The sequence below is a fragment of the Macaca fascicularis genome, chromosome 15 (genome assembly GCF_037993035.2).
Source record: "Macaca fascicularis isolate 582-1 chromosome 15, T2T-MFA8v1.1".
Classification (NCBI taxonomy): Eukaryota; Metazoa; Chordata; class Mammalia; order Primates; family Cercopithecidae; genus Macaca; species Macaca fascicularis.
In genome coordinates, this window is record NC_088389.1 from 97077323 (window position 1) to 97100816 (window position 23494).

A 23494-nucleotide genomic window follows, 5' to 3' on the forward strand; every position below is an offset into this window, starting at 1 on the left:
AGAACCCTTGCCCCAAAGAATGAGTATGTAAACATCATGCCAGAAACATAAATATTTATCATTATTTGGTTATCAGAGTCCTGTAGAGCATGTCTGCTCTCACTCAGTAGCATTCTCTCTAAAGCCGTATTGTAGAGATATTAGGATCGTCCTTCTCATACAAACACTCTCACTGATGGCTGGGCGCAGCGGCTCATGCCTGAAATCCCAGCTACTCGGGAGGCTGAGGCAGGAGAATCGCTTGAACCCAGGAGGCAGAGGTTGCAGTGAGCCAAGATCACGCCACTGCACTCCAGCCTGGGCAACAAGAGTGAAACTCTGTCTCCAAACAAAACAAAACATAAAACAAAACAAAAAAATCCACTCTCTCTGATAACGCCCATGGGACTTGGATGGCCCCATACACATCCACTGTAGAGGACCTGGATCTTGCAAGCACACCGCTTTCTGTGGCTGATTCACATCACACATCACAGAGTACTGAGATTAAAAACTCTCAATAACTTGGCAAAGGATTCAATACCTCTCCCTTCTCAACTGAGTACTACATCCAGCTGACCCATTTGAAAGCATCGCTAAATAAATGTCCATTCTGTCTACTACTAACCTGGTGTAGAAGGCTAAATCTTTCCAGACAATCCAGTAGAATTTCCTTGAAAAGCGGGTTTAAAGAGAACCATGCTTTTCCATAAATCTTAAATGACAAAGTATGAACTGACATACTATCAAGGAGAAAAATCAAACCTTACGATAGCAGTTTAGAAGCAGGGAGTAAGCTAACGCATTGGCACAACTCCTTCATCTTCCAGGCCAGGAAATAAAATGCTGAGAGGGGACATGACTCTCCACATGTCACTCAGGCTCACCTGCAGCAGACCCATGCGATGGGCCCAGGGACAAGGGCTGTCTGTGCCCGTCATTCTCAGGTTGGCACCTGCTGGCTAGGCGGCCTACTTTATCTTATCTCTGCCCTCTCTGGCTCTCTTAACTCGAAGAGAAGTTTCTTTCAGTAGGTCATTTATAAGCCCATTCATCCAAGTAAACAAACCACCTTTAAATATCTTAGAGATAGAGTAGCTGGGGGAAAAAATAGCATCCCCCAAAAAGTATTTGCTTTTTAAAAAAAAAAAAAAAAAACAGGATCTTGCTCTGTCACCCAGGCTGGAGTGCAGTTGCGTGACCTCAGCTCACTGCAGCCTCTGCCCAGGGCTCAAGCCATCCTCCTACCTCAGCCTCCTGAGTAGCTGGAACTGCAGGCATGCATCACCACACCCTGCTGATTTTTGTTTTTTTTGTAGAAACAGGGTTTCACCATGTTGCCCCAGCTGGTCTCGAACTCCCAGACTCAAGCAATTCTCCCACCTCAGCTTCCCAAAATGCTGGGATTACAGGCATGAGTCACCATGCCCAATCGTGTTTGCTTTTTAATGATCATACATTATATATGAATAATATATATATGAATATATATGCATCGTATATATTATATATGAATATAATGTAACTTTTATTATTCTTCCTTTTTACAAAAGCATTAAGTGCTCATGGAAGACTAATTTGGAAAACACAAGTCTACAAATAGAAGGAAAACAGCCATAGTCTTGAGATCCTGGTCAGCTATTACAGGTAAGAATGCTTTACCTGGTCCTTGGCACCTATACTACGGCACTCTCAAAAATATCGGATCTAATGACTTATTATATATTAACTAATATATATTAACAATGCCCTAATAAAGGAGATCAAAACTTCTTTTAATGCTTCTATTTTTAATTATTACATTAAACATTTTGTAGCTGACTTAACGAATATTTTATTATTTCTCAATTTCTATTAGAAGTATCCAAGATTCCCATTTTAGGTCCTAGTTATACTAAGTATTCCTTCCAGGAGAACTGAGCGCTTCTCTTTGGGTAACAAGTATATTTAAAGAATTCAAACAAGAATCACATTTGGAGAGAAATCAAGAGGATCAATAAACTCATTAAACCAAGCCCATGTTGCCCTTTTTTGTCCAAGTTTCCAGACTCAGAATTGCAAATAGACTCTAAGGTCTGAAGGACTTCAGAACTTTTTGGCAGCTAATTCTCAGTGTGAACCACTTAGAGGTATGGCATGGCCTTTCCCAAAGTAATCCATCTCCAATTCTCCCCCAAAAGACCACTTCACCATCTCCAAGTTAATGCCAGCTTCTCTTTCCTTGGTTACAAGTGAATTTAGAACGTGCCAAGTTTCCCCATTAGCCGGGGCCTCCCGAGAGATCACTGTACCTCTAGGCATACACCATCAAAGCATTTGTAAATCCTTAGCCCCAGCTGTCACCCAAAGGCCAATCCAGGAGGAAGAATTGATAGGAGGACACAAGGCCCGGGCTTACATGCAGGAAGAAGTTTCTTCCTCCGACAACTTTCAAACCAATAAACCCCAAACAGAGATACATACATACCTCCTCCTCGTAATCAGAATCACTCTCTTCACTGTCGGATCTAGGGGCAACTTCATAACTAAGGAAAAAGAGTGAGGAAGAGGAGGGGGCTTAGTTTTTTAAATTCTCAAACAATAAAGACACACATGACTTAATAGCACATTCTATGTGTAAAAGACAAATCCAAATAACAACTTCAACCATCTCAGCAAAGGCTATGTAGTTTTAGTTTCGAGATTGTACAAGATTACCAAAATCTAAAAAGCTAAAAGAACACCGTGAATGCTGCTTTCATGCCTTACCCAGGATTCATTTCCAGCCAGGCGTCCAGCTGACTTGCTTTGGGTGCTTCTGGTCCAAACAGAACCTTGCCGGTTTCTGTGTGAGTCACTTTGACAGGGAGGTCACTCATCTGGCTGCTCTCATCTATGGGCTACAAAGGAGAGAAAATCATGTCATGGCTTGATGTTAAGACCTTCTCCCAGTTCTTTACTGGATGTGTCTCAGCATTTTTTGCTGCCCAGCATCTGAAACCTTATTCTGTGTTTGGAAATTTCACTACCTAATGAGTTTTGGTGGGAGGCGAGAGGCTACCTCCCACTAAAAAAACTGAAAATGCTGCCTCCCTGGCAGCTAAGATACAGGCACAAACCTCAGCTCCAGCAACCAGATACATCACCAAGGCTGTGAGTTAGGAGCTAGAAGTGCCAGGGTGTGGAAACCAACAGGTACACTGGTGCAGGGCAGACCACAGTAGCAACAATGCCAGGAAAGTGGTAATGGCTCTATCAAGCTTCTGCCCGCTCCCAACCACAGCCTGTCCTGACTGGACCAGTTGTAGAGCATAATATTGGGGATAGCCCTGAGTCAGGTTCTTCAGAAACCCTGGAGATCTGATGAGTTGCCCGGTATCCTATCAATATATTCCCTTTGTATTTAAATCAGGCAGAGTTGATTTCGGTCATTTGTAACTAACAACCCCCGATTCCTCAACTAATACTTTCCAGATAACAACTACTGCAAAGTCATGGTTTCACAGAGAATGAAAAACAGAAAAGGTATTATAACCCATGTCATCTCATGAGTGGCTGGTTTGGTCTCTGCAGAACCGGTGTCCTTTTTCCAAAACTAACCCCCCAGGTATCTAACCCAACTATTGGTATCTTTGAGTGTGACAAAGAAAAAAGCTCTGCTCCTCTGAAATCTGGCAAATTGACCAACATTAAGCTAAAGTTCATTACTAGACTACTATATCCAAGGAACACAAGAATCACACTTGAATATAATCAGTAGCGAATGACTGCTCCTGATTGCAGGGTGACCTGTACTTCTAGAAGCAGATCCCTAAGTAAAATGTTTATTTGGAAATGTTTGATTTGTGAGTGGTTCAAGTTATCTATCTCCTGAAAAGTAATAAAATTGAATTTTTAGACAATTCAAGAATTCCAAAATTTTTCCTAAATTCCTTTCAATTGGAATTAAGCAGAAATGATAGGATAACCTACAGTATGCTATAGTTTATCTTCCATATCTTATAGGAAATGACCAAAAAACAAAACAAAACAAAAAACACATAGCCAAAGGTTCTTTCCCCTTACACCCTCAACAAAGCACTGTCAGCATAAGAAACAATATATTAGCAATTATCCACAAAAATACCCTTAAAAAGAGAAAAGGCTTACTCTAGGTTGTCGTTTTTCTCTTTTGTGTGTGCTAAAGCAATGGTTTTGAACATCATTACTTTGCATGCCAACATGACACTTCTTCCTCATTAATGTAAAAGGTCATCTATATACTCAAGAGATAAAGAAGAAAATCTACAATTTGCTATCATTTCCCTTGGAAAAATCATATTCTGTTATCATGAACCATTATAATATAGCTTGTTTTTGTGCTAATGTCATGCCTCTAAGAAAACTGGAAATCACTGTAGATAGAATTAGAACCTTGGCAAAAGCACTGAATGAGAACAGAAGAGCATAATAATAAGAACATTATTTCTTTTTTTTTTTTTTTTTTTTTTTTTTGAGACGGGGTCTTGCTCTGTCACCCAGGCTGGAGTGCAGTGGCCGGATCTCAGCTCACTGCAAGCTCCGCCTCCCGGGTTCACGCCATTCTCCTGCCTCAGCCTCCCGAGTAGCTGGGACTACAGGCGCCCGCCACCTCGCCCGGCTAGTTTTTTATATTTTTTAGTAGAGACGGGGTTTCACCGGGTTAGCCAGGATGGTCTCGATCTCCTGACCTTGTGATCCACCCGTCTCGGCCTCCCAAAGTGCTGGCATTACAGGCTTGAGCCACCGCGCCCGGCCAGAACATTATTTCAAAACAGAGCAAGATGTCCACGTTGCAAGCCTTAGCAAACAGGACACATGTGTTAAGACTAAAAGAAAAAAAGATGTATGTCACAAGCCCAAGATCAGTAGCTAATTTTCCCAACAGACAGTAAGATGTAAGAACACTATTAAGCTAACATGTTAAATCTCTCCCTGTGTGCTTGTTAATTGTAGACCAATGGGAGGCATACTTAGGTAAGGCCGGGCTTTTGCAAATTAGAGTTGTTTCTAAGTGCTCTAATATACAGTATTCTTTTCCCATAACAGCCCACGGAGTTTCTTACATATCAGACATTTATCCTGATCCTTTCTTTCCTTGTGATTGATTATAGTGGTTAAGTAACATTTATTGTTCAAGAGGTTTCTGCATAGAATAGTGGTTCAATCTTTTTTTCTGCATCTCTGCTGTTTGAGTTCACAATACAACTGTGTGCAGAGCGATACCAGAATGGGAAGTGGCAACCTCCCACCCACTCCGATCTGCCAAGTAGGTTTATCAGAATTTATGAGACAAAATGAAGATCATTTGAAACAAACTCCCTTCCCATCCTGCTCTGGGAGTGTGCCTCCTCACTGTGAATCGCTTAAATTCTTCAGAAAAAAAATCCAATAAATAAATAGTATCCTCATAATTCAGGAGAATACTAGAACTACTAGGAAATGAATTTTAGGACTAGGCTGATGAATATACATATAGAAGCTATATGGCAAGCCTATTAAAAATGTCAAAAATAAGTTAACCAAATACGTGACTTCTTTAGTTTATATATTTTTATGATTTCAAACTAATAATAAACTAGAGAAACTGGGTCCTATGTTATGCTTCTGTATCATTTACTGGGCAAGATAATTAGAGAATCATTTAAGATTCTTACACACCCTATATATTTGTAAATATATGATTATATGTGCACAAAAAATTCTGAAACAGTATGCAATATATTTAATATCAGTTGATTGACAGTCTGACATGCAAGTAGATTATTTTTCACTGTATCCCTTTTGTACCATTCTAATGTTCTACTATGCTAATGTATTACTATTTTTACTTAAAATAAATAGCAGAGTAAGAAAAAATAGTATGTATCTGGCACGGACTCCGTTCAGCAGAACACAGTGGAAAGGATGACAATGCCTTACCTCTCCATCCGGTCCCAGGGCAGACTCCCCACCCTCTGCATTCTCTTCAGCCTTCTGCAAAACAACAAAAATGTTATATGTAACCAAGACGATGAGGTATAGGACTTCCTGGTAACTCTCTGGTATGTAATAGAATTTCATTGTTACCCCATTATTATCTAACAGAGCTTAAGTGTTAATACCTTTTATGTTCATTTCTCTTTGCTGAGACAAAACATGAATTTTATGAGCAACTTGTAGAGAGTCACTTAAAGCCAGATATGATCTGAGACCAGCACGCTAGAGATTTGTAGATTGTGTCTTCAGGGACCCAAAGAACTTAAGATAGGGCAGCATCAAGACAGTGGTCAGAATCTGAAATGTTCTTCTCATGTTTGGGAGTGTGAAGACAAATCCTGACATAATTAGCTCAACTTTCCTATCCCCTAAGCAAGTTTTCTTCAGCAATGAAGAACAACATTCTAAAACTGTCCATCAAGAATAAGCTCTGATAGCAACAATAGACACTGGGGACTGCTAGAGGGGGGAAGGAGGGAGTGGGGCAAGAGTTGAAAAACTAATTATTGGGTACGATGATCTCTACCTGGGTGACAGCATCACGCAATATACCCAGGTAATAAACTTGCACATGTATCCCCTGAATCTAAAATAAAAGTTGAAATAATAAAAATAAAATAAAATAGGATTCTCAATAAAAAGAATAAGCTATGAACCACTCCATGGGCATAAAAACATAATATAAAACCTTATGAGTTCCCTGGATGTTTTTAATTCCACCTAAATTTCTTTCATAATATATAGTATTTCTACCATGTGTATATGGGAAAATTTGATGCAGATACTGTTGTCTCATGAAGAATTCTGTTATCTACCATTTCTTACATATCCCAATATCTTAGTCCATTAACTTCTATGTGCCTCAAAAACAACCTAAATGAAAAGTTAAGAATATGTCATATCAGCCAGGTACGGTGGCTCATGCCTGTAATCCCAGCACTTTGGGAGGCCAAGGTGGGCGGATTACAAGGTCAGGAGATCGAGACCATCCTGGTTAACACAGTGAAACCCCATCTCTACTAAAAATACAAAAAATTAGCTGGGCGTGGTAGCGGGTGCCTGTAGTCCCAGCTACTCAGGAGGCTGAGGCAGGAGAATGACATGAACCCAGGAGGCGGAGCTTGCAGTGAGCCAAGACCGCACCACTGCACTCCCACTGCACTCCAGTCTGGGTGACATAGTGAGACTCCGTCTCAAAAAAAAAAAAAAAAAAAAGGAAAAAAAAAAAGATTATGTCATATCTTGTACATATCCAAGCAAGTCTCATCTGTAATATACGTAAAATAATGTAAAATTTCTTCCACTTATGATAACCTCTCTGACAAGTGAAATCTTTAAAATCACCTCTATAGAATCCCTATTTTAAAGTTACTGCTGGAAAGCTGTACTATTTCTGCATAGTATAACGAGAAAAAAAAAAACTTTAGTCATTTCCTTTGCCAAGATGCTTGAGAAAATGAGCTTTCCTCCCTTGGGCTCTTCAGTTAATTAAAAATAAAAAATGATGATACACAATCAATATGAACTCAACTTTGTTTACTTAAGATATCGATTATATAATACGTTTTTGCCTTCTAGAAAATAACTCAACTGTCTTTTGACAAAATAGCTTTTAAGAAAACACTTAAAGTTTAAAATCCACTTTTATTCATAGTGAAGAAAGGCAGTTCCATCAGCATTTGAAATTTCTGAAGTTCTTTTACAATGCAATTTTCTTACCAAAAATACATGTATGTATGTATGCCAAAGCACAAGGCATTAAAAAAATGCAGCTTCTACCAAACAGTAGGAAATAAAATACTCCCTTTGGTTATGATTTTCCAAGAAATTAAATTTCTATTTTTGTCACCCCAGAGCGAAAATACTTATAAGCTCAAAAGAAATGATCAGCTTCGAAGAGCATCAGGCTCTACATCTATGCTAGTGACACAGAGAACAATAACAGAACCCCTGTATTCAGAAAAGAAACCATCCCTGCTACCAGTCACTGAAGGTTCCATTTTTGGAATTCTCAGAATCTATACTCAGGGGACTATTTTAATTAATGGGGGAAAGTCAATTAATCCCACCATTCTTTCCATACAAATCAGAAATAAGCTACAAATTTGGCCAACAAAGAAAATCAAATGAGACAATGAATAAGCCAATTTCAAATATCTAGCAAGTGGAATTGGATCACCATTTCAATGAATAGTACATTAAAAAGCTTGAAGCATTATATATTAATATAATCAAAACTATTCTAAAGGATACTTTCCTATGAATATACTATAGACTAGCTAGATTGTTATCTAAAAACTGTCTCATAGTCAGGCCCTTCCATTACTTAAAATCCCCCAAACTATTTTTTAAAATTCTATTAGGTATCGAATCTGAGAGACGGAGTAATACTAGATTTAAGAGAGTTGAGTTCTGGAATTAGACAAACTGTGTTTGAATCTTAGCTCTCCGTAATTAAGTGCAAGAGACCTTAGTTGTATGATCTTCAGCAAATCATTTTCTCTTTGCGTCTTAGTTCCCTCTTGCATAAAACAGGAATGGTAACAAACAGTACCTATATCCTAGGGCTTCTGCAGGACTGGTCACTGTTTGAACATGTACAATCCAGTGTCACAATTAATATATATGCTGCCAGCCTCAATCTCCACATTGTACAAGGGTCAACGATAGTCCAAGGACTGTTCTTTTATGTCTATAATTAAGACTGGCTGTAGCATTTCCTGAAAACTGCTTCATAAGCCTACGAGGTCAGGGATTTTTGTCTGTTTCGTTCACTGATGCATTCCCACACCTACAAGGGCATTTAAAAGGCACTAAATAAATATTTGGTGATTGAAGGAATGAATGAAAGCACAAAGAGCAATGCTTTCCACTTAGCATATGCTCATTAAATTATTATTACCATAAATAGGTGCCAATACATTTGCAAGTCATAAAATAGTTAAGAGCACGTACACAATTAGCCATTGAATTGGTGCTCTGTGTGACTTCCCTCGCAAGCATGCCCTGTCCTTGAACCCAATTCTGCCATGTTATTCTAAGAGATAGAGGCCAGGTGGCAGTCTACTCTATGGCAAAAGATGTCAATTTCTCCCATCATACTTTGGATTCCTTCAGTTTGATGACATTCCTGGTTGGTGCGCTTTCATAAGCCCATGTACTCACATCAACCTCATGCTGTGCCTCAAAACTTGAAAAAACAAAGCAAAACAAACACAACTGTCCCTTTTTTTGGTTCAAAATTAACACCCAAAAGCTTGTGATCGGTCTACTGTTTGAGCTGACTTCGGACAGTCTCTAAGCACCTGAGGAAATGTCCTGGTATGGATGCAGCAGCTGCTACAGTGTCTTCTGCCACCTGAGAAATTTTCATATGTAGTTATCTGCATCGTGTAATTGCAAATGCATGCTATCAATATTAACGGTTGATGCCGGCACTTATTTCCATTGATTGAAAACAAAACAAAACACTGAACAAGAAACTTTGTACCGGCTTCTTCCTACATGCAAAAAGAGTTTAGAACTAATTATGCTTATGTAGGAAGGGAGGAGTATAATTAACCTAATCATGTAAGGGGACATGATAGGAATTATTCATAACTAAAGATTACTCATAACTAAAAATTACTCAAACTAAAGACAGTGTGTGTTCCCAATTTCCAAGGCCAATGTCAATTCGTATCTTCCATTTAGCAATGTTCACAAACAAAGGTATGTGCACGGCTACCCATCTTCCTTGCAGAAGGTATAAAAAGTAATCAACAACAGGGCTGAGGAAGGAAAGAAATCTCTAAACATGAAAATCCCGTGTAAGCTGAACTCAATAGAAGACTTCAGTAGGCCATTTTATTTAGATTACTATAACATAGGCTATAAACAGCCTCATTACATAAAGAAACAGTTTTAAATCAAATATTTTACAATCTCTATTATAAAATGAATGTACTTTATCCCCCAGTGGGTGTTATTATAATATACTGAAACAACATTCAAATGTGCTGGTATCTGAAGGACTCATTCTGTTTCGCTGGAAACCTAAGCTTTCCAAAACCACTTGAGTTATTTTTACTGTCATTTAAGCGGACCTTAAGATAGGTAATCGGTAATTTTTAAAAATGCCCAGGAATATCAAATTAACAGGCATTTGCAAATTACTTGGGTTGTTTCTTACAGAGAAAATTAATTCGAACATTTTGACTCAAGTAACTGGTCAATCCAGTTAAACAGGACTTTGCTCTAAACTTCTAGTCTCACCCATTTTGACACTGAACTAATCAAATAAATCTAATCACTGTGGCATTGTGTTCACTTATCCTTACAATAGTTCCTACACTTGAATGTCCAGAATTACATTAGAACCTTTCTTTCATCTATGAAAATCTTGTAGAGGAAAGCTGTAATAAAGTATATAATCTTTGGGGAAACTATAAGAGATAAAAAAAAAAACTGAGAAGAATCAGGGAGTAGCTTGAATTTAAAATAAATGTCTCAATAATATTACTGCTTTGCTTTTCAAGCTCTTTTTACTAAAAATTGTGCCAACAGCAGGCTATTCTGACATTCTGGTATCTAAACAGGATAAAAACACATTTCCTACCACTATATTGGCCAATACATTATGCCAGGAAGGTTCGACCTGCAAAATATCACAGTCCTGAGATTTACTTATAATAAGTGGTTGGTAAGGAAAAAGAGAGAGAGAGAGACAGGATAAAAGAACTTTTAGAAAGAAAATCGAACCCTCCAATGTAGACTATATCTGGCCTAGTGTTGCCTCAGAGATTCTGAGTATGTGCCCATTAGTATCATGTTTCCAAAAAACGTCACAAATAAATAACACAAGAATAGTTCTGCTGGTATACATCCCACTGAAAGATGTGGAAGGGAGAATTAAATATTTAGTTTTGGCTGATGTCAACAGCTCTGGAAACTGAACCCCTGAAATAGCTAGACTTTTTTTTTTTTTTTTTTTTTTTTTGAGACAAGAGTCTTGCTCTGTCGCCCAGGCTAGAGTGCAGTGGTGCCATCTCGGCTCACTGAAAGCTCTGCCTCTCGGGTTCACACCATTCTCCTACCTCAGCCTCCTGAGTAGATGGGACTACATGTGCCCGCCACCATGCCCAGCTAATTTTTTTATATTTTTGAATAGAGACAGGGTTTCACCGTGTTAGCCAGGATGGTCTCGATCTCCTGACCTCATGATCCACCCACCCCAGCCTCCCAAACTGCTGGGATTACAGGCGTGAGCCACCGCACCTGGCCGATGGCTAGACTTTTAAGCAACAGGCAGGGGTGCTCCTGGTATGGGCTCCTAACCACAGCTTAAGGAAAAATGTACCCTAAAGTACTGTGAGAGATGCCTCATAATCACCAGGAACCCTTGTAAATTAGAGGCCATGTAATTAGAAAATTCTCTTTGTAGGAGTTGGGGGAACAGGGTGGTAGGCAGAAGTTATCATCTGTGATAAATCCTCATTTCTCTTCTGCATGCCTCAATATTTAAAGAATCTGCCATTGTCCTCAAAGATAACCTACACACTAATATTCAACTGATTTCCAACTAGACAAGAAGTGGTGACCAATTATTACTGATTCAACACCACAAAGAATATGGAGTAAAGGTTTAAAAAAAGATTTATTTTCAGAAAAACATAACCACATTATAATTATGATTCCACTTTCGTATCATAGAATTGCTTGATGAAATAATGTTTACTGAGCACTTACTATATGTTAGGGTATATTCTACATGCTTTAGATAAACTTTCCCGTGTAATCCTCACTACATATCTATGGGGTAGATAATGTTCCTGTTGCCTTCTTACAGATCATGGGACGGAAGCACTATGGTAATAGAGCTTTTAATGAAACAGCCTACAAGAGAATAACAGCAAATTAGTATATATATTTTCTTATGTAGTTTTGATTTTAAAAGATTACCTGCTAACACGACTCAATTCACTAATTTAGCCATGTTCACGCCTAGTTTTACATGTCCTGGTGCCTTTATCTAGCCCCATTCTCTTTTGTACCCTGTAGGAAACCTCAAGGTCATGCAAAACGCACATTATAGCACATTCATCCTGAACACCAAAGAAATTAGTTTCATATAACTAGGTTTTCAATACTTTAAAAATTATTCCTCCTCTGACACTTAAGGAGATACATGTAGTTCACTTCTTTTTCTTCCATTTCAAGGGCTTTAATGGAAGACCAGGCTGAGAATGAGAAGTTTCAAAATGATGTATAAATGTGTACTTCAAAAAATGTCTGTAATGATGAGAAAATTAAACAAGGTCATAACGGGTTAAAGGAAACCTACCCTATTATTCACGAGCAACAAGTAAACACAATAAACTTCCAAAGAAAGACTGAGGCCTCTGTTCTTCTACGAAATTAAAAAAAAAAAAATTGTACACTAGTTTAATGCTGAAAATAAAAGGTAATCCTTTTCAGATTAAATTAAGTGAAAAAGTCAACCATATTCATGTTTAATAGCACATTTCTTAGAGTTATCTGTAGCTTAGTTGTCCTTCAAACTTAGTGCTATTAGCTATTAGCTCACTGAGTAAAGTACCTTTTCTCAAAACAAAGGTTTATGGAAGTATTTGTTAATTTAAAAAATATTGATAGGTACAGCATAATATTTAATACCATAGAAAAGTGCTAAAAAGGATAGCAGAGATTTTTATGCTCATGGACATAGAAGTTTTCCTCCACCACAGAGAAGCTAGAATAAGCAACTCCCAATCATTCACTCTAATGGAGGGAAGAAGAACTACAGATAATCCAAAACGTCAAATCAGCTTTTCAAAGTATCCCCTTCCTTTGCACTTGAATAAAGGTGCATCTGGAACTGGATAATTCACTCTGAATGAAGTCTTAAAGCCCCACAAAAGAGACAGGTACCAGGAAGGGCTAAGGGCCTCAGTTTCTTTTCTTTTCTTTCCCCCCTTTCTTTGTCCCACTTCTCCCAGTAAGATACCCTGGAAGGAAACAGAGCCCCTCCAACTTAGCCCTGCTGAGGGCAGGGAGTGCTCAAATGCTAGGCACCCAAGAGCATGCAAGGAAAGGCAGATGGCTGACCATAAAGTAAAAATTCTGCACATTGATCATGTGAGATAATCAATGGGAGATACTCAAAGATATCTGTAAGGTAGACAATAGTTGCTTTGACATCTATTACTCATTTGCCAAGAAATCAGGCCCCACTTCCAACTGGAAACAGTTTCCCTCCACAACATTCATCCCAGCTTGTAATTGTATATTTGGGTGCATGTTGGATTAATATCTGTCTAGCCTCTCTTTCTCTCTCTGATTAGTATCTGTCTAGCCTCTCTTTTTCTCTCTCTGATTAAATTGTGAGAGAAGGCAGGATGTTTTCCTCATCATTGTACCCCCTTTCTCCCAGCATTCTAGCACATGACCTAGCTCATAGTAAGTGTTCAGTTAGCATATGTTGAGTGAAAGCGTAAGACACAAAGAATAAGTGCTATTACCAAATTGAAGGCAAGGGTTTGAAAGGGGCGTGCCAACTTACAGATCATGCAGAGTAACACCTGAAAAATAATTGTGACAGGTCCCTGTTCTGTACAGATGGACACACAAATATAGGCATAATCATCAACACTCAATTGTGTATCTTTCTCTGCCTATGATGATGCAGCTATCTAACACCATGGCAGAAATATATTAATTGTAAGCCATAATGTCAAATCTGGGTCATTAGCTTTTAATCATAAAGAAATGTAAAACACAAATTTTAATACTAGAAACACTAACAGTGATAACCTCTGCAGAACACACGGCTGAATCAGGAAAAACTAAAAACTGCCATTTAATGGGATCCACTTCCAGAATATTCCAGAATTCCATCTTTCTCTGCTATCAATATGTCAGTAATTTCTTTTTAATTTTTAAACATTTTTTATGGAAGTCAAATAGACATAAAAAATTTACCATCTTTATCATTCTTCAATCTACAGTTCAGTGGTAATAACTATATTTATATGATTTCTTTCCCCATCATCCTTCCCTCCCCCTTACCTATATGTTCCTCACTAATTCTGAAAACATCTTTTTAAGGTAGGAATTGGAGCTGGAGTTTTGCACAGTCTATAATGCTACATTGACAAGAAAATGAGGTATTCCTCACCAACAAAATGTCTAAACACAAGCCCTGAGTCATCTCTCGTTCATCTTCACAATGAGGTAAGCTATCTTATACTAAAGAAATCAGTGCAAGAAGGCACCTTCTTGATCACTTATTCCTCCTCCTTAATTATGAAACATAATTTTTCCTCAGGTATGAGGATTCAGGGGCCATGAAATTAATTATTTTTTGAAAAGCAATTTGTTCAGTTATTCAGTGTACAGAATGAATGATGAAATGCTACCAATCCTCAACCTTTACAATTGTGACTTCCTGTTGATGTTTGTACCTGGCCTAAACAGAATTTATCATGAAAACACAGTATCAACCAAGAACTAGATGACTGGACGATTTAGGCTTCAAAGAGGATCATATTCACAGTCCTGTCCTCAGCAGGTTACTCTTGAATTGAGATACAATATCTGTAGATATTCTAAATCTTACCCTTCATTTCTCATGATAATTAGGAAATATTTCACATAGCGACTCTTTTTTTATGTGATTACCTAAAACCCCAATGTGCACACTCACCTCACTGCGACACAGGGACAGAACTGAATGAAGAACTTTGGCACTGCCATCTGTCCAAGTAACTATCGCCTATGTCTTCCTCTGGCTTCTTCCAACCTGTACACTGCATTTTCTTCTTAAATTTCTTTCGTAATTGAGTAATCCCCTGTCATACTAGCATTAAACTTAAGCAAACACTTATTTGTATCTGTTTTTCCTTTCCCAATTAACTGTATGTACTTAATTTAAAATCTATTAAACAATGATTTATGAACACTGTTTTAGTTTAGTACATCCTATTATTACGCCCTTACCTCCAATAGTTGTCTAGTATACCTAATCAACACTTTCATGCCATACCCATTTACGCAATTTTCACAATTCAATCATCTAAACTTTCACCAGTTTAAGAAGTAGTACTTAAAGAGCAATACTCGCCTTAAACTTATCCCTGCCCATACACCCTGGACTCAGTTGCCACCACTAGGATACGCACCTTCTTCCTCCTCCTTCTCTTCTTCTTCTCTTTGGCTGCTTGGGCTTGCTTGTGCTCCCAAACCAGGTTGGTCAGATTGGCTACATACTCATCAGTCTGCTGCAAAAGGTAAGCTAAACGCCTGTCTTTCTTTTGATCAATCAGTTTTCTATAGCCTTCCTCATCTTCAGCCTATTAAGGAAAGAAGAGTACGATGAGAGCATAAAATAAGCATGCAGACAACTCCACTCTCCACTCTGTCCTCCCCTTGACTGTCTGCACTTTGACTGGTAGGAGTGTAGCAAACTGGATGAGTTGGGCTGTTCAAGCCATTGCACAGAGTTTGAAGCAGGGCAAACACACAGAAGTGTGACGCCTACATCCCAGGACACTGGAGTTTACAGCAAAGTCCGGCACAAAGCCACGCTGTTCGTGTGGTGTGATTAAGCACTCTGAGCCAGCTCTTTGTTTTCTGTGTTGCTTTAACTGTACAAAACGATTTTAGAATTTGATGACTCATGATCTAAAGTTTATCTTTAACTCTACATTTCAGAAATTTTCAAATATAATCAAAAGCAGAGAGAATAGTATAATTTCTCCTATAACCAACTCCAAACAACAAAAAGTAACTTGTGGTGATTCCTGTTTCATTGCTACTCTTCCCCTAAACCCAAACTGAATTGTCTTGAAGCAAATTCCAGACATAATATCCTTTCATTCATAAATATTTCAATAAGTACTACTAAAGGCAATGAATCAAATGGGCTTTTAACAAATAATGTCTTGTATTTTAAAAAGTCTTTCTTTTTGGCCTTACAAACTTTGTGGTTGATAGGAAAGATCAAATTTGGGGGATTTTTTTTTTTCCCCCACAGATCTGCACTGAGTAATGGGCCCAGGTGACTGGAGACAAGTCACTTAGCACCTGAAGTCTGGTACTGCTGAGCAATAAAACAGATACAGTAATTTCCACTTCCACCTCCCATTAAGCAACATGATGAGGTTAAACGGAATAAAATTCTGATGTACTCTGAGCCATTCTGAGAGAAATGTCTTTGTGTATCCCAATAAAAGGACACTCCAAATTATTTTTATCATGTAATGCCACGATAAAAGGAACAAGCTGCAAAATCTTTAAGCGGCAACCCCATTGCAAAAACAAAAACAAAAACTTGGGATCTTCTGTCCAGGGGTGTCACTCTAGCATCTGCCTGAGTGACAGCAGCTTCATCGCTCAGTCTAGCTGCCGTCTGCCCTGTGGATGAGCAAGAGCCTCAAATGCTATTATAACTCTAATTGCTTTTGGTTATGGTTGAACTCACTTGAAGAAAGAGTGATAAAAAACTTCAGTTTCTCTATTATCTGTATATTCCATCATTTAATTGCAAAAATTAATGATTTGCAAATGCCTAATCATTAGTGTCAAACCAATCTGTTACTGAAGTTCTAATATAGTTTCACTTCAGTTGAGTCAGACAAATTTGACTGCTTAGTGATCAAATTACTATAAAAATGGTCTAGTCAGAAACCTCTTGGACAGTCCCCTCTCTCCCCAGCATGGAGAGGGAGGCAGGATAGGGTAGTAAGATGTGGTAGTACCTGGACACAGAGGCTTTTAAAACATGGTGTTTACTCTCTGGAATTCAAAAAATGAAAAAAATGCAAACTGCAATACCAGCAAGGAAGACAGTGTCACTTAGAATTTTTCAGGAACATAATTATGGGCTAAGACTAATGACCTTATCTTCATCTACGCAGGCATTATGTCCTAGATAGAACCTGCAGGTCTCCTATAATTATAACATCAACACACGTTTTTCTAAAATCCACAGTGTGCTCTGAGGTCCAATTCCAAAAATAAATGGTCAATAAAAACAAATACTCAGGCCAATGATATAAACCTATCTCTTCCGTGCTTATATTTATATACCCATTAAAAAATAATAGTGCAAATGTAATGATCCATGAATAGCCTTTGACCATAACATGGCTATCACAAAAAAGGCAACATTTCAAAATCAACTTAAAAATCACTTATTACACTGTTACAGAATACTTTCTCCCATTAAAAAAGAAAGATAAGCACCAGAGGCTTCAAAATACAGACCTTCTTAGATTTGAAGACACGACTTAATGTGTTATTCATTCCAAAAAACATGGTCATTCATCTCAAAGAGGCCATATTTTTTAAAGAACTGCATTTGCCATCCATCCAGATTTGGTTATCAAACTCAGGCAAAATATAGTACCTGCTTTTATGAGAGAAGCTGTAATCTGTACTGCAATGCCACCCACCCCAGGACACAGAAATACTATACTCATCAGTCATCCCCCTAGATTTTTGGCATATGCTGTCCAGGAAAGAGAAAAAGTTTTTACTTCATCTCCCTAAGGTTCAAATAAATTTATTAAAATTTTTGATAAGCAGTTTTCACTTTTTCCTTCTACTACCACCATATTTAATGGTCTCATTGCAGACGGATGTGGGTTGAGTGGTTTCCCGGGCTCCTGCAGGGAGTTCCTTACCATCAGTCGCCGCATTCTCTCCTTTTCAATCCGCTCTGTCTCCTTCTTCTGCTCTCTTTCAGTGTTGGCATGCCAAGTTGCCACTGCTTTGGAGAGCTTCTGGATCTTTCCGGCCACAGACCGATGATATTCCTTAAAATCTTTTGCATGTTGCAAAATACTGTTCAAGTATTCCTAGAGGATCCAAAACGGGAAGAAAAGGATACTTAAAATCCATTGCCCAATGTCCTCTGAGCTATCAATGTGTCCAAGAAAACTCTTAGTGTGTGTTTAACAGCTTGGGAAGACTAGAATCTGTTTGGGGATAGGTGCCCTAGTATGTCTCTGCAGTTGACGTGTGGGCCATGGGCCTGGTGGGAAAGATGGCCTCTTTAGGTTCCTTTTGTTGCAAGCTTTTGCAAGAGAAGCCTCCTCAGCCTTGAGGGTGTGGCCACATGAGAAGGGAAAGATCAAAGACTGAAAGAGACCTACAAAATGGCAATGATAAAATGTGCAGCAAACCACTCATTCACTCCAAAATAAACCTGAGGAACATGGGCAGTTCCAGCAAAAAGTATGTCATAAAAGTAATGTGTTTCTGCTCTAATTTAACTACCCTAGATTATGACCCAAAGTAAGCTGATACAAAGTTAAAATTGCCATGCAGAATTTGTATCCACTTTTTAAATATATCTCTATTTACACTAAAATCCCACATTTTTTTCAAAAGGAAACTAAGCTAAGCACTAAATTAAGCACAGGAAAACAAATACAATTTATAGGACTATGACAGGAAATCAAATCCTACATCAAAATATTTCCAAACCCCCAGAAAGGAATGTTTTTAAATATTTGCCTCTGTGAAATATTCAACTAGTCCCTTCAAAGAGGCCAGGATACTATTATATTTGTTATGAAAATAACTTTTTGCTCTCTACTTTCCTTTTCCAAGTTCCTGCTCCCAGAATTTTGCACTAGGAAACCCACCTATGCCCACCCATTCAAAAACCTTCCATGGGATTATGAATATGACACCTGTTATGGACTGAATGTTTGTGTCCTCCCAAAATGTATATATTGAAATACTAACTCCCAATGTAATGGTATTAGGAGGTGGGGCCTTTGGGAGGTGATATGGTCATGAGGGTGGAGCCCTTATGAATGGGATTAGTCCCCTTATAAAGGAACCCCAGAGAACTTTCTTGGTCTGCTTCCACTACATAAGAAAACAAGAAGTTAGCAGTCTGCAACCCAGCAGAAGACCCTCACCAGACCCCGGCCATGCTAGTACCCTGATCTTGGGCTTCCAGTCTCCAGAACGGTGAAAAATAAATTTCTGTTGCTCATCAACCATCCAGTTTATGCTATTTTTTTTTATAGCAGCCCAAACAGACTAAGACAGTAATAAACCTCATTCTGCTGCTGAGCGACCTTGAGCAGGTCATTTATATGTCCTGGCCTAAGCGTCCTTGCCTATAAAATGATGTGGCTGGATTATGTAAATGTCAAGGAACCGTTCTGTTCTGAGATGTCCCTACCACCTACAAGGGTCCATTTTTCAGTCATTCTGACCCCATTCAATGACTTCATTGGACAGCTCTGTCTAAGTGAGGGTGAGCAAAGCCCAGGGTCTAAGAACCTGGTGTTTCTGACGGCGTTTCCTCTCCTGCTCAATCTTCTGCTGCTTCTCCAGCTTCTCAGTCATGCGAGCTTCTCTCAGAGTCTGGCGCTTGCTCCGTTTGTATGCTTTGGAGTTGAGAGCCGTCTCCAGGGTTGTGTCCCTGCGCATGCAGGCCACCACCTCCTGTCTCAGCTGTCAAGAGGAGAGCAGTTAGAGAGCCTTCCCAAACAGAAGCTAGGTTTCCGAACCCTGGCCTTCTCTAGGTTGCACTTAATGGAACAGAGTGGGGCAGGGAATCTCTACAAGCTTCTCAATCATCTTTGGTTTGTATTAAATGAAGGAACTGAAATCACGCCAAATGTATGCAATATTTTCAAGGATGGTACAAGATTTTTTCCCCCAAATAATTCAAATCAAAAGCAATTATAGTACTGTAACAGTAAAAGAAAGAAAAGATGTTGTCTTGCCTTTTAAATAACTTCATTTTATCTAATTATTCTAATGATACTAATTAGCTAATAAGCTTTTTAAATTTTTCACTTTGTTTTAAATGTCATGTTAACATTCTCTTTGTGTTTAAAGATTAATTTTAATGATGCTCCAAAAAAAGAATAAAAGAATTACTTTCACGTATGGTAGCAGCAGGTACTCCACCAACGTTAATTCATAGTCTCATACAAAGGATGGGAAATAAGAGTTTTGGCTTCTTCCCACTCCAATAATAATATTCTTTCCAAGAGAGCTACATTTTGTATTATATCATGAACTTATTTTAGATCATCACAAATGTAATACTTTTATCTGTATTGCATGCTATGTGGTGGTAGGGGGTAGGGACTGGAGAATACACATTAAATAATCATTCCACTGAATCTGAAATCATCATTAGTTACAGTTAATTTAATTGGGAAGCTTCATAAATAACAGATTTTTAAAATAATATCAAACAAAAATCAGAAACCAATAAGAATCCAGCACAGCAATGCTAATTTGAACATAAACTTATTCCTGAAAACATACTTGGTTAATATTCATTTAGTGAGATTTTATCCAGCACTTTATTAATTCATCTTGTGAGGTCACCAATAAGAAAGAAGTAAACAGAACTCAGAGAATTTTCCCTCTTCTTTTTAAAATTTAAGCTGAAATCTACTCTCACAAACCAAGGGCCAAGTAGCACCTACTCACCACTAATGTCCATCTGTGATATTATAGCCAGTAAGGCAAATATACACCCAAATTCCTACAATAGCAAGAGGAGTGGCCTGTGATTTTACTCGCATCCTCCAACAGACCAAGTCAATACTTCCAAACTACTTTTACTCATTAATCATTCATTTTGCATGTTCCAGGCTTTAACAAAACAAACCCATCTGACTAACAATGAAAGGCTCCTTCTCCCCTTTGGCTTAGTGAGGCAATCTGTGGACTAGCAAACTTGAACATTCTGAGTCCACAAGGCAAAACTCACCAAAGTGAAAAGTAGCTCTAATTCATTCCACTAGTCTCTTACTAATTTAGAAATCAGAAAATAGGTCATTATACTGGCTTTTAATAACTAGTGTAATGACAAGATAATTTACAGATTAGTCACTGTATGAGCCTGATGTGATTAAACACTCCAAACTCAGATATTGGTGAATAAATAAGCTGTAAGACACTGTTTTATGTATTTCTATAAATGATGAACTAATTCAGTAGAGTGGCTATCATATTTGTTAAAATTCTTTTCACAGTCGTGGCTAGCACTTAACATCTGTGCTTACGAAGAAGCTCCACTCTACTACCTTCTGGTTTTTCCTTGGAGTCATAAAGGCAAACATGAGCTACCCCACTTGTTCCCAAGGTTTTTCATCCATGGTAACAAAATGCCATAACTCTTGACTTTGTAAACCATAGTACAGGAGGAAAAACTCTTTCCCATATACAGAAGAGAAAACCAGAATAATAAGCAGTTCATCTTCATTATTTTTAGTTGTAAGCTGTTGGTCTAAAAGATTCACTATTTTACTATGTTTCTCTCTTTATATCTTTATAACAATATCGAATAGACTAAAGGCAACACAGATAACACTTTAGGAACAATTACATTTATTTCCTACATCTCAGATTCACTGGGGAAAAGGTATTACCTGACGCTGGAAATTGAGTAACCGAAGTGCTTTTAGTTCCACGGTTGCTTTGGTTCGTAAATCTGGTGGCAAAGAGCCAGGCAGATTTTCCAGTTCTTGTATCCTATGAGCTATGCGGGCCTGAAGTCTGAAGGAAACAATAAAACGGGGAAAAGGGGGCAGTGGAAAAACACATTACAATTTAATGTTACATGATAAACAATGACATCAGGTTTAAGTTCAGGGCAAAACATATTCCAGATACTGATAGTTGATTTCTGACACCCAACTAGAATTTTTGATGTTAAGCAGAGAAAAGCTACCTTTGTATTAATGCAGACAGGTATATGTTAACTTAACAATGTGGCTTCCTCCATAACCCCTATCTAACACCAGGGAAAGAGGGTTCACCCTGTATCTAGTGGGGAAGTCAAATGTCCTTGCTCGCTCTTAGCAGAGAGAGAAATGAGAGACAGAAACAATTGACTCGCTTCCTAACTCCCAGCCAGACAGAATGCAGAGCTGAGAGGACACACTTTTTTCTAACTTCTAGTTCTGTCCTAAGGCAACCGGACCATTTGTCTTCTTTGCCAAGATGCCGATGACGAACAGCCATTAAAGCGGAGAGAGCAAGAACGGTTTTAGGTGCTGATGCCACAGAAATCAGCCAACCCTAAACATTCAGAAAGCGCTCTGCCAGCCACAGCCACTTCCTCCGTGAGCAGAGCTTGCTTGAGAAAAGAAAATACAAATGAGGCTGTTTTTAAAAAATCAGGGCCAGCAGTAAATAGTACTCAAAAACCAAGAGTTTCTAGAAAAGGATGTTGAGGATTCTCGTTTTACACACCATCAAAAATATAACTGCATGTACTTCCGCATAATAAAGGCAGAGTAGAAAATAAAAGACCTCTCACTTTAGCCATTCACTTGGGATACTATTACTGTTAGATATATAAACTGCTGGTTTTAGAGTTCACCTGAATCCTATTCTGACAAATAATTATATGCCATTTAAGCCTGTTTTTAGAACTACATCCCCTAAATTTGAGGCAAACTGTACTGAACTAGATTTCAACAAAGAAAGAATAATGATAAAATGAGTAATAAGTTAAACTAGGTTAATATTAACAGAACTAAGTGCCTTTAATGCATAATTTTATTTAATTGTCTCTCTCTTACACACACAGACACGCCTCTCTCTATAAGGTAAATGTTATAATGGTCCCATGTTACTGATGAGGAAAACTGAAGACACCTGGAGATACCACAGAGCTAGTAAAGAAGGGGGCCAAGACTGGAACCTCAATTTGCCTGATACCAAAACCACTGCAATGAAACGGTAGATAATTAAAATATACTTTCTGAGAACCTTCCTGGACCTCAACTATAAAAGTTGAAAATTAAGAATTCTGTTTAAAATTATGCACAGCCATTAAAAAAAAAAAAACAACCAAATCATGTCCTTTGCAGCAACATGGATGCAGCTGGAGGCCATTATCCTAAGCAAATTAATGCAGGAACAGAAAACCAAATACCGCATGTTCTCACTTTTAAGTGGCAGCTAAACATTGGGTATTCATGGACATAAAGATGGCAACAATACACACTGGCGACTACTAAACGGGGGAGGGAGGGAGGGCAGCAAGGGTTGAAAAACTTTTAGGTACTATGCTCATTAGCTGAATGATGGGATCCATTGCACCCCAAACCTCAGCATTATGCAATACACCCATGTTAAGAAACCTATTCATGCATCCCCTGAATCTCAAATAAAAGTCGAAATTATCTTAAAAAATGAATATTACAGTGTTTTCCAAACATGATGGTGTTGCCAGACTACAGAGCTGAGAGGACAGACTTTTTTTCTTTCTAACTTCTAGTTCTGTCCTAAGGCAACCAGGCCATTTGTCTTCCTTGCCAAGATGCTGATGATGACAGGCATCATTTTCATTAACATGAAAAAGTAAAACCTCCTGGACCTAAATGCTGTAGGAGATCTAATACTTCATATAGCCAAATATCAAAATGAGTGATTTTTTGTAAAAACCTACAGTTGCTTAGTTTGGAAGGGAAATAAAATGTCATCATTTTTAAAAATTTTAAAATGGTGGTAAGGAAAACTATTTTTCAGGGACTTCACTAAAAATAATATCTACGACTGATTC

General features: G+C 38.3%; 1 protein-coding gene across 14 annotated transcripts in view; it reads right to left on the minus strand.

Annotated features, from left to right (window-relative positions):
* SMARCA2 (SWI/SNF related BAF chromatin remodeling complex subunit ATPase 2) overlaps nucleotides 1–23494 on the minus strand; it is a 222136-nt gene that overhangs the window by 118930 nt on the left and 79712 nt on the right. For all 14 annotated transcript variants that reach the window (XM_045373183.3, XM_074017584.1, XM_045373185.3 and 11 more), the window contains 7 exons: nucleotides 21351–21477; nucleotides 19237–19410; nucleotides 17619–17792; nucleotides 15114–15284; nucleotides 5899–5952; nucleotides 2728–2858; nucleotides 2447–2504 (listed from right to left, as the gene is read on the minus strand). In XM_045373183.3, coding sequence (XP_045229118.1) covers nucleotides 2447–2504; nucleotides 2728–2858; nucleotides 5899–5952; nucleotides 15114–15284; nucleotides 17619–17792; nucleotides 19237–19410; nucleotides 21351–21477 — 889 coding nt within the window. The remainder of the gene's footprint in view (nucleotides 1–2446; nucleotides 2505–2727; nucleotides 2859–5898; nucleotides 5953–15113; nucleotides 15285–17618; nucleotides 17793–19236; nucleotides 19411–21350; nucleotides 21478–23494) is intronic.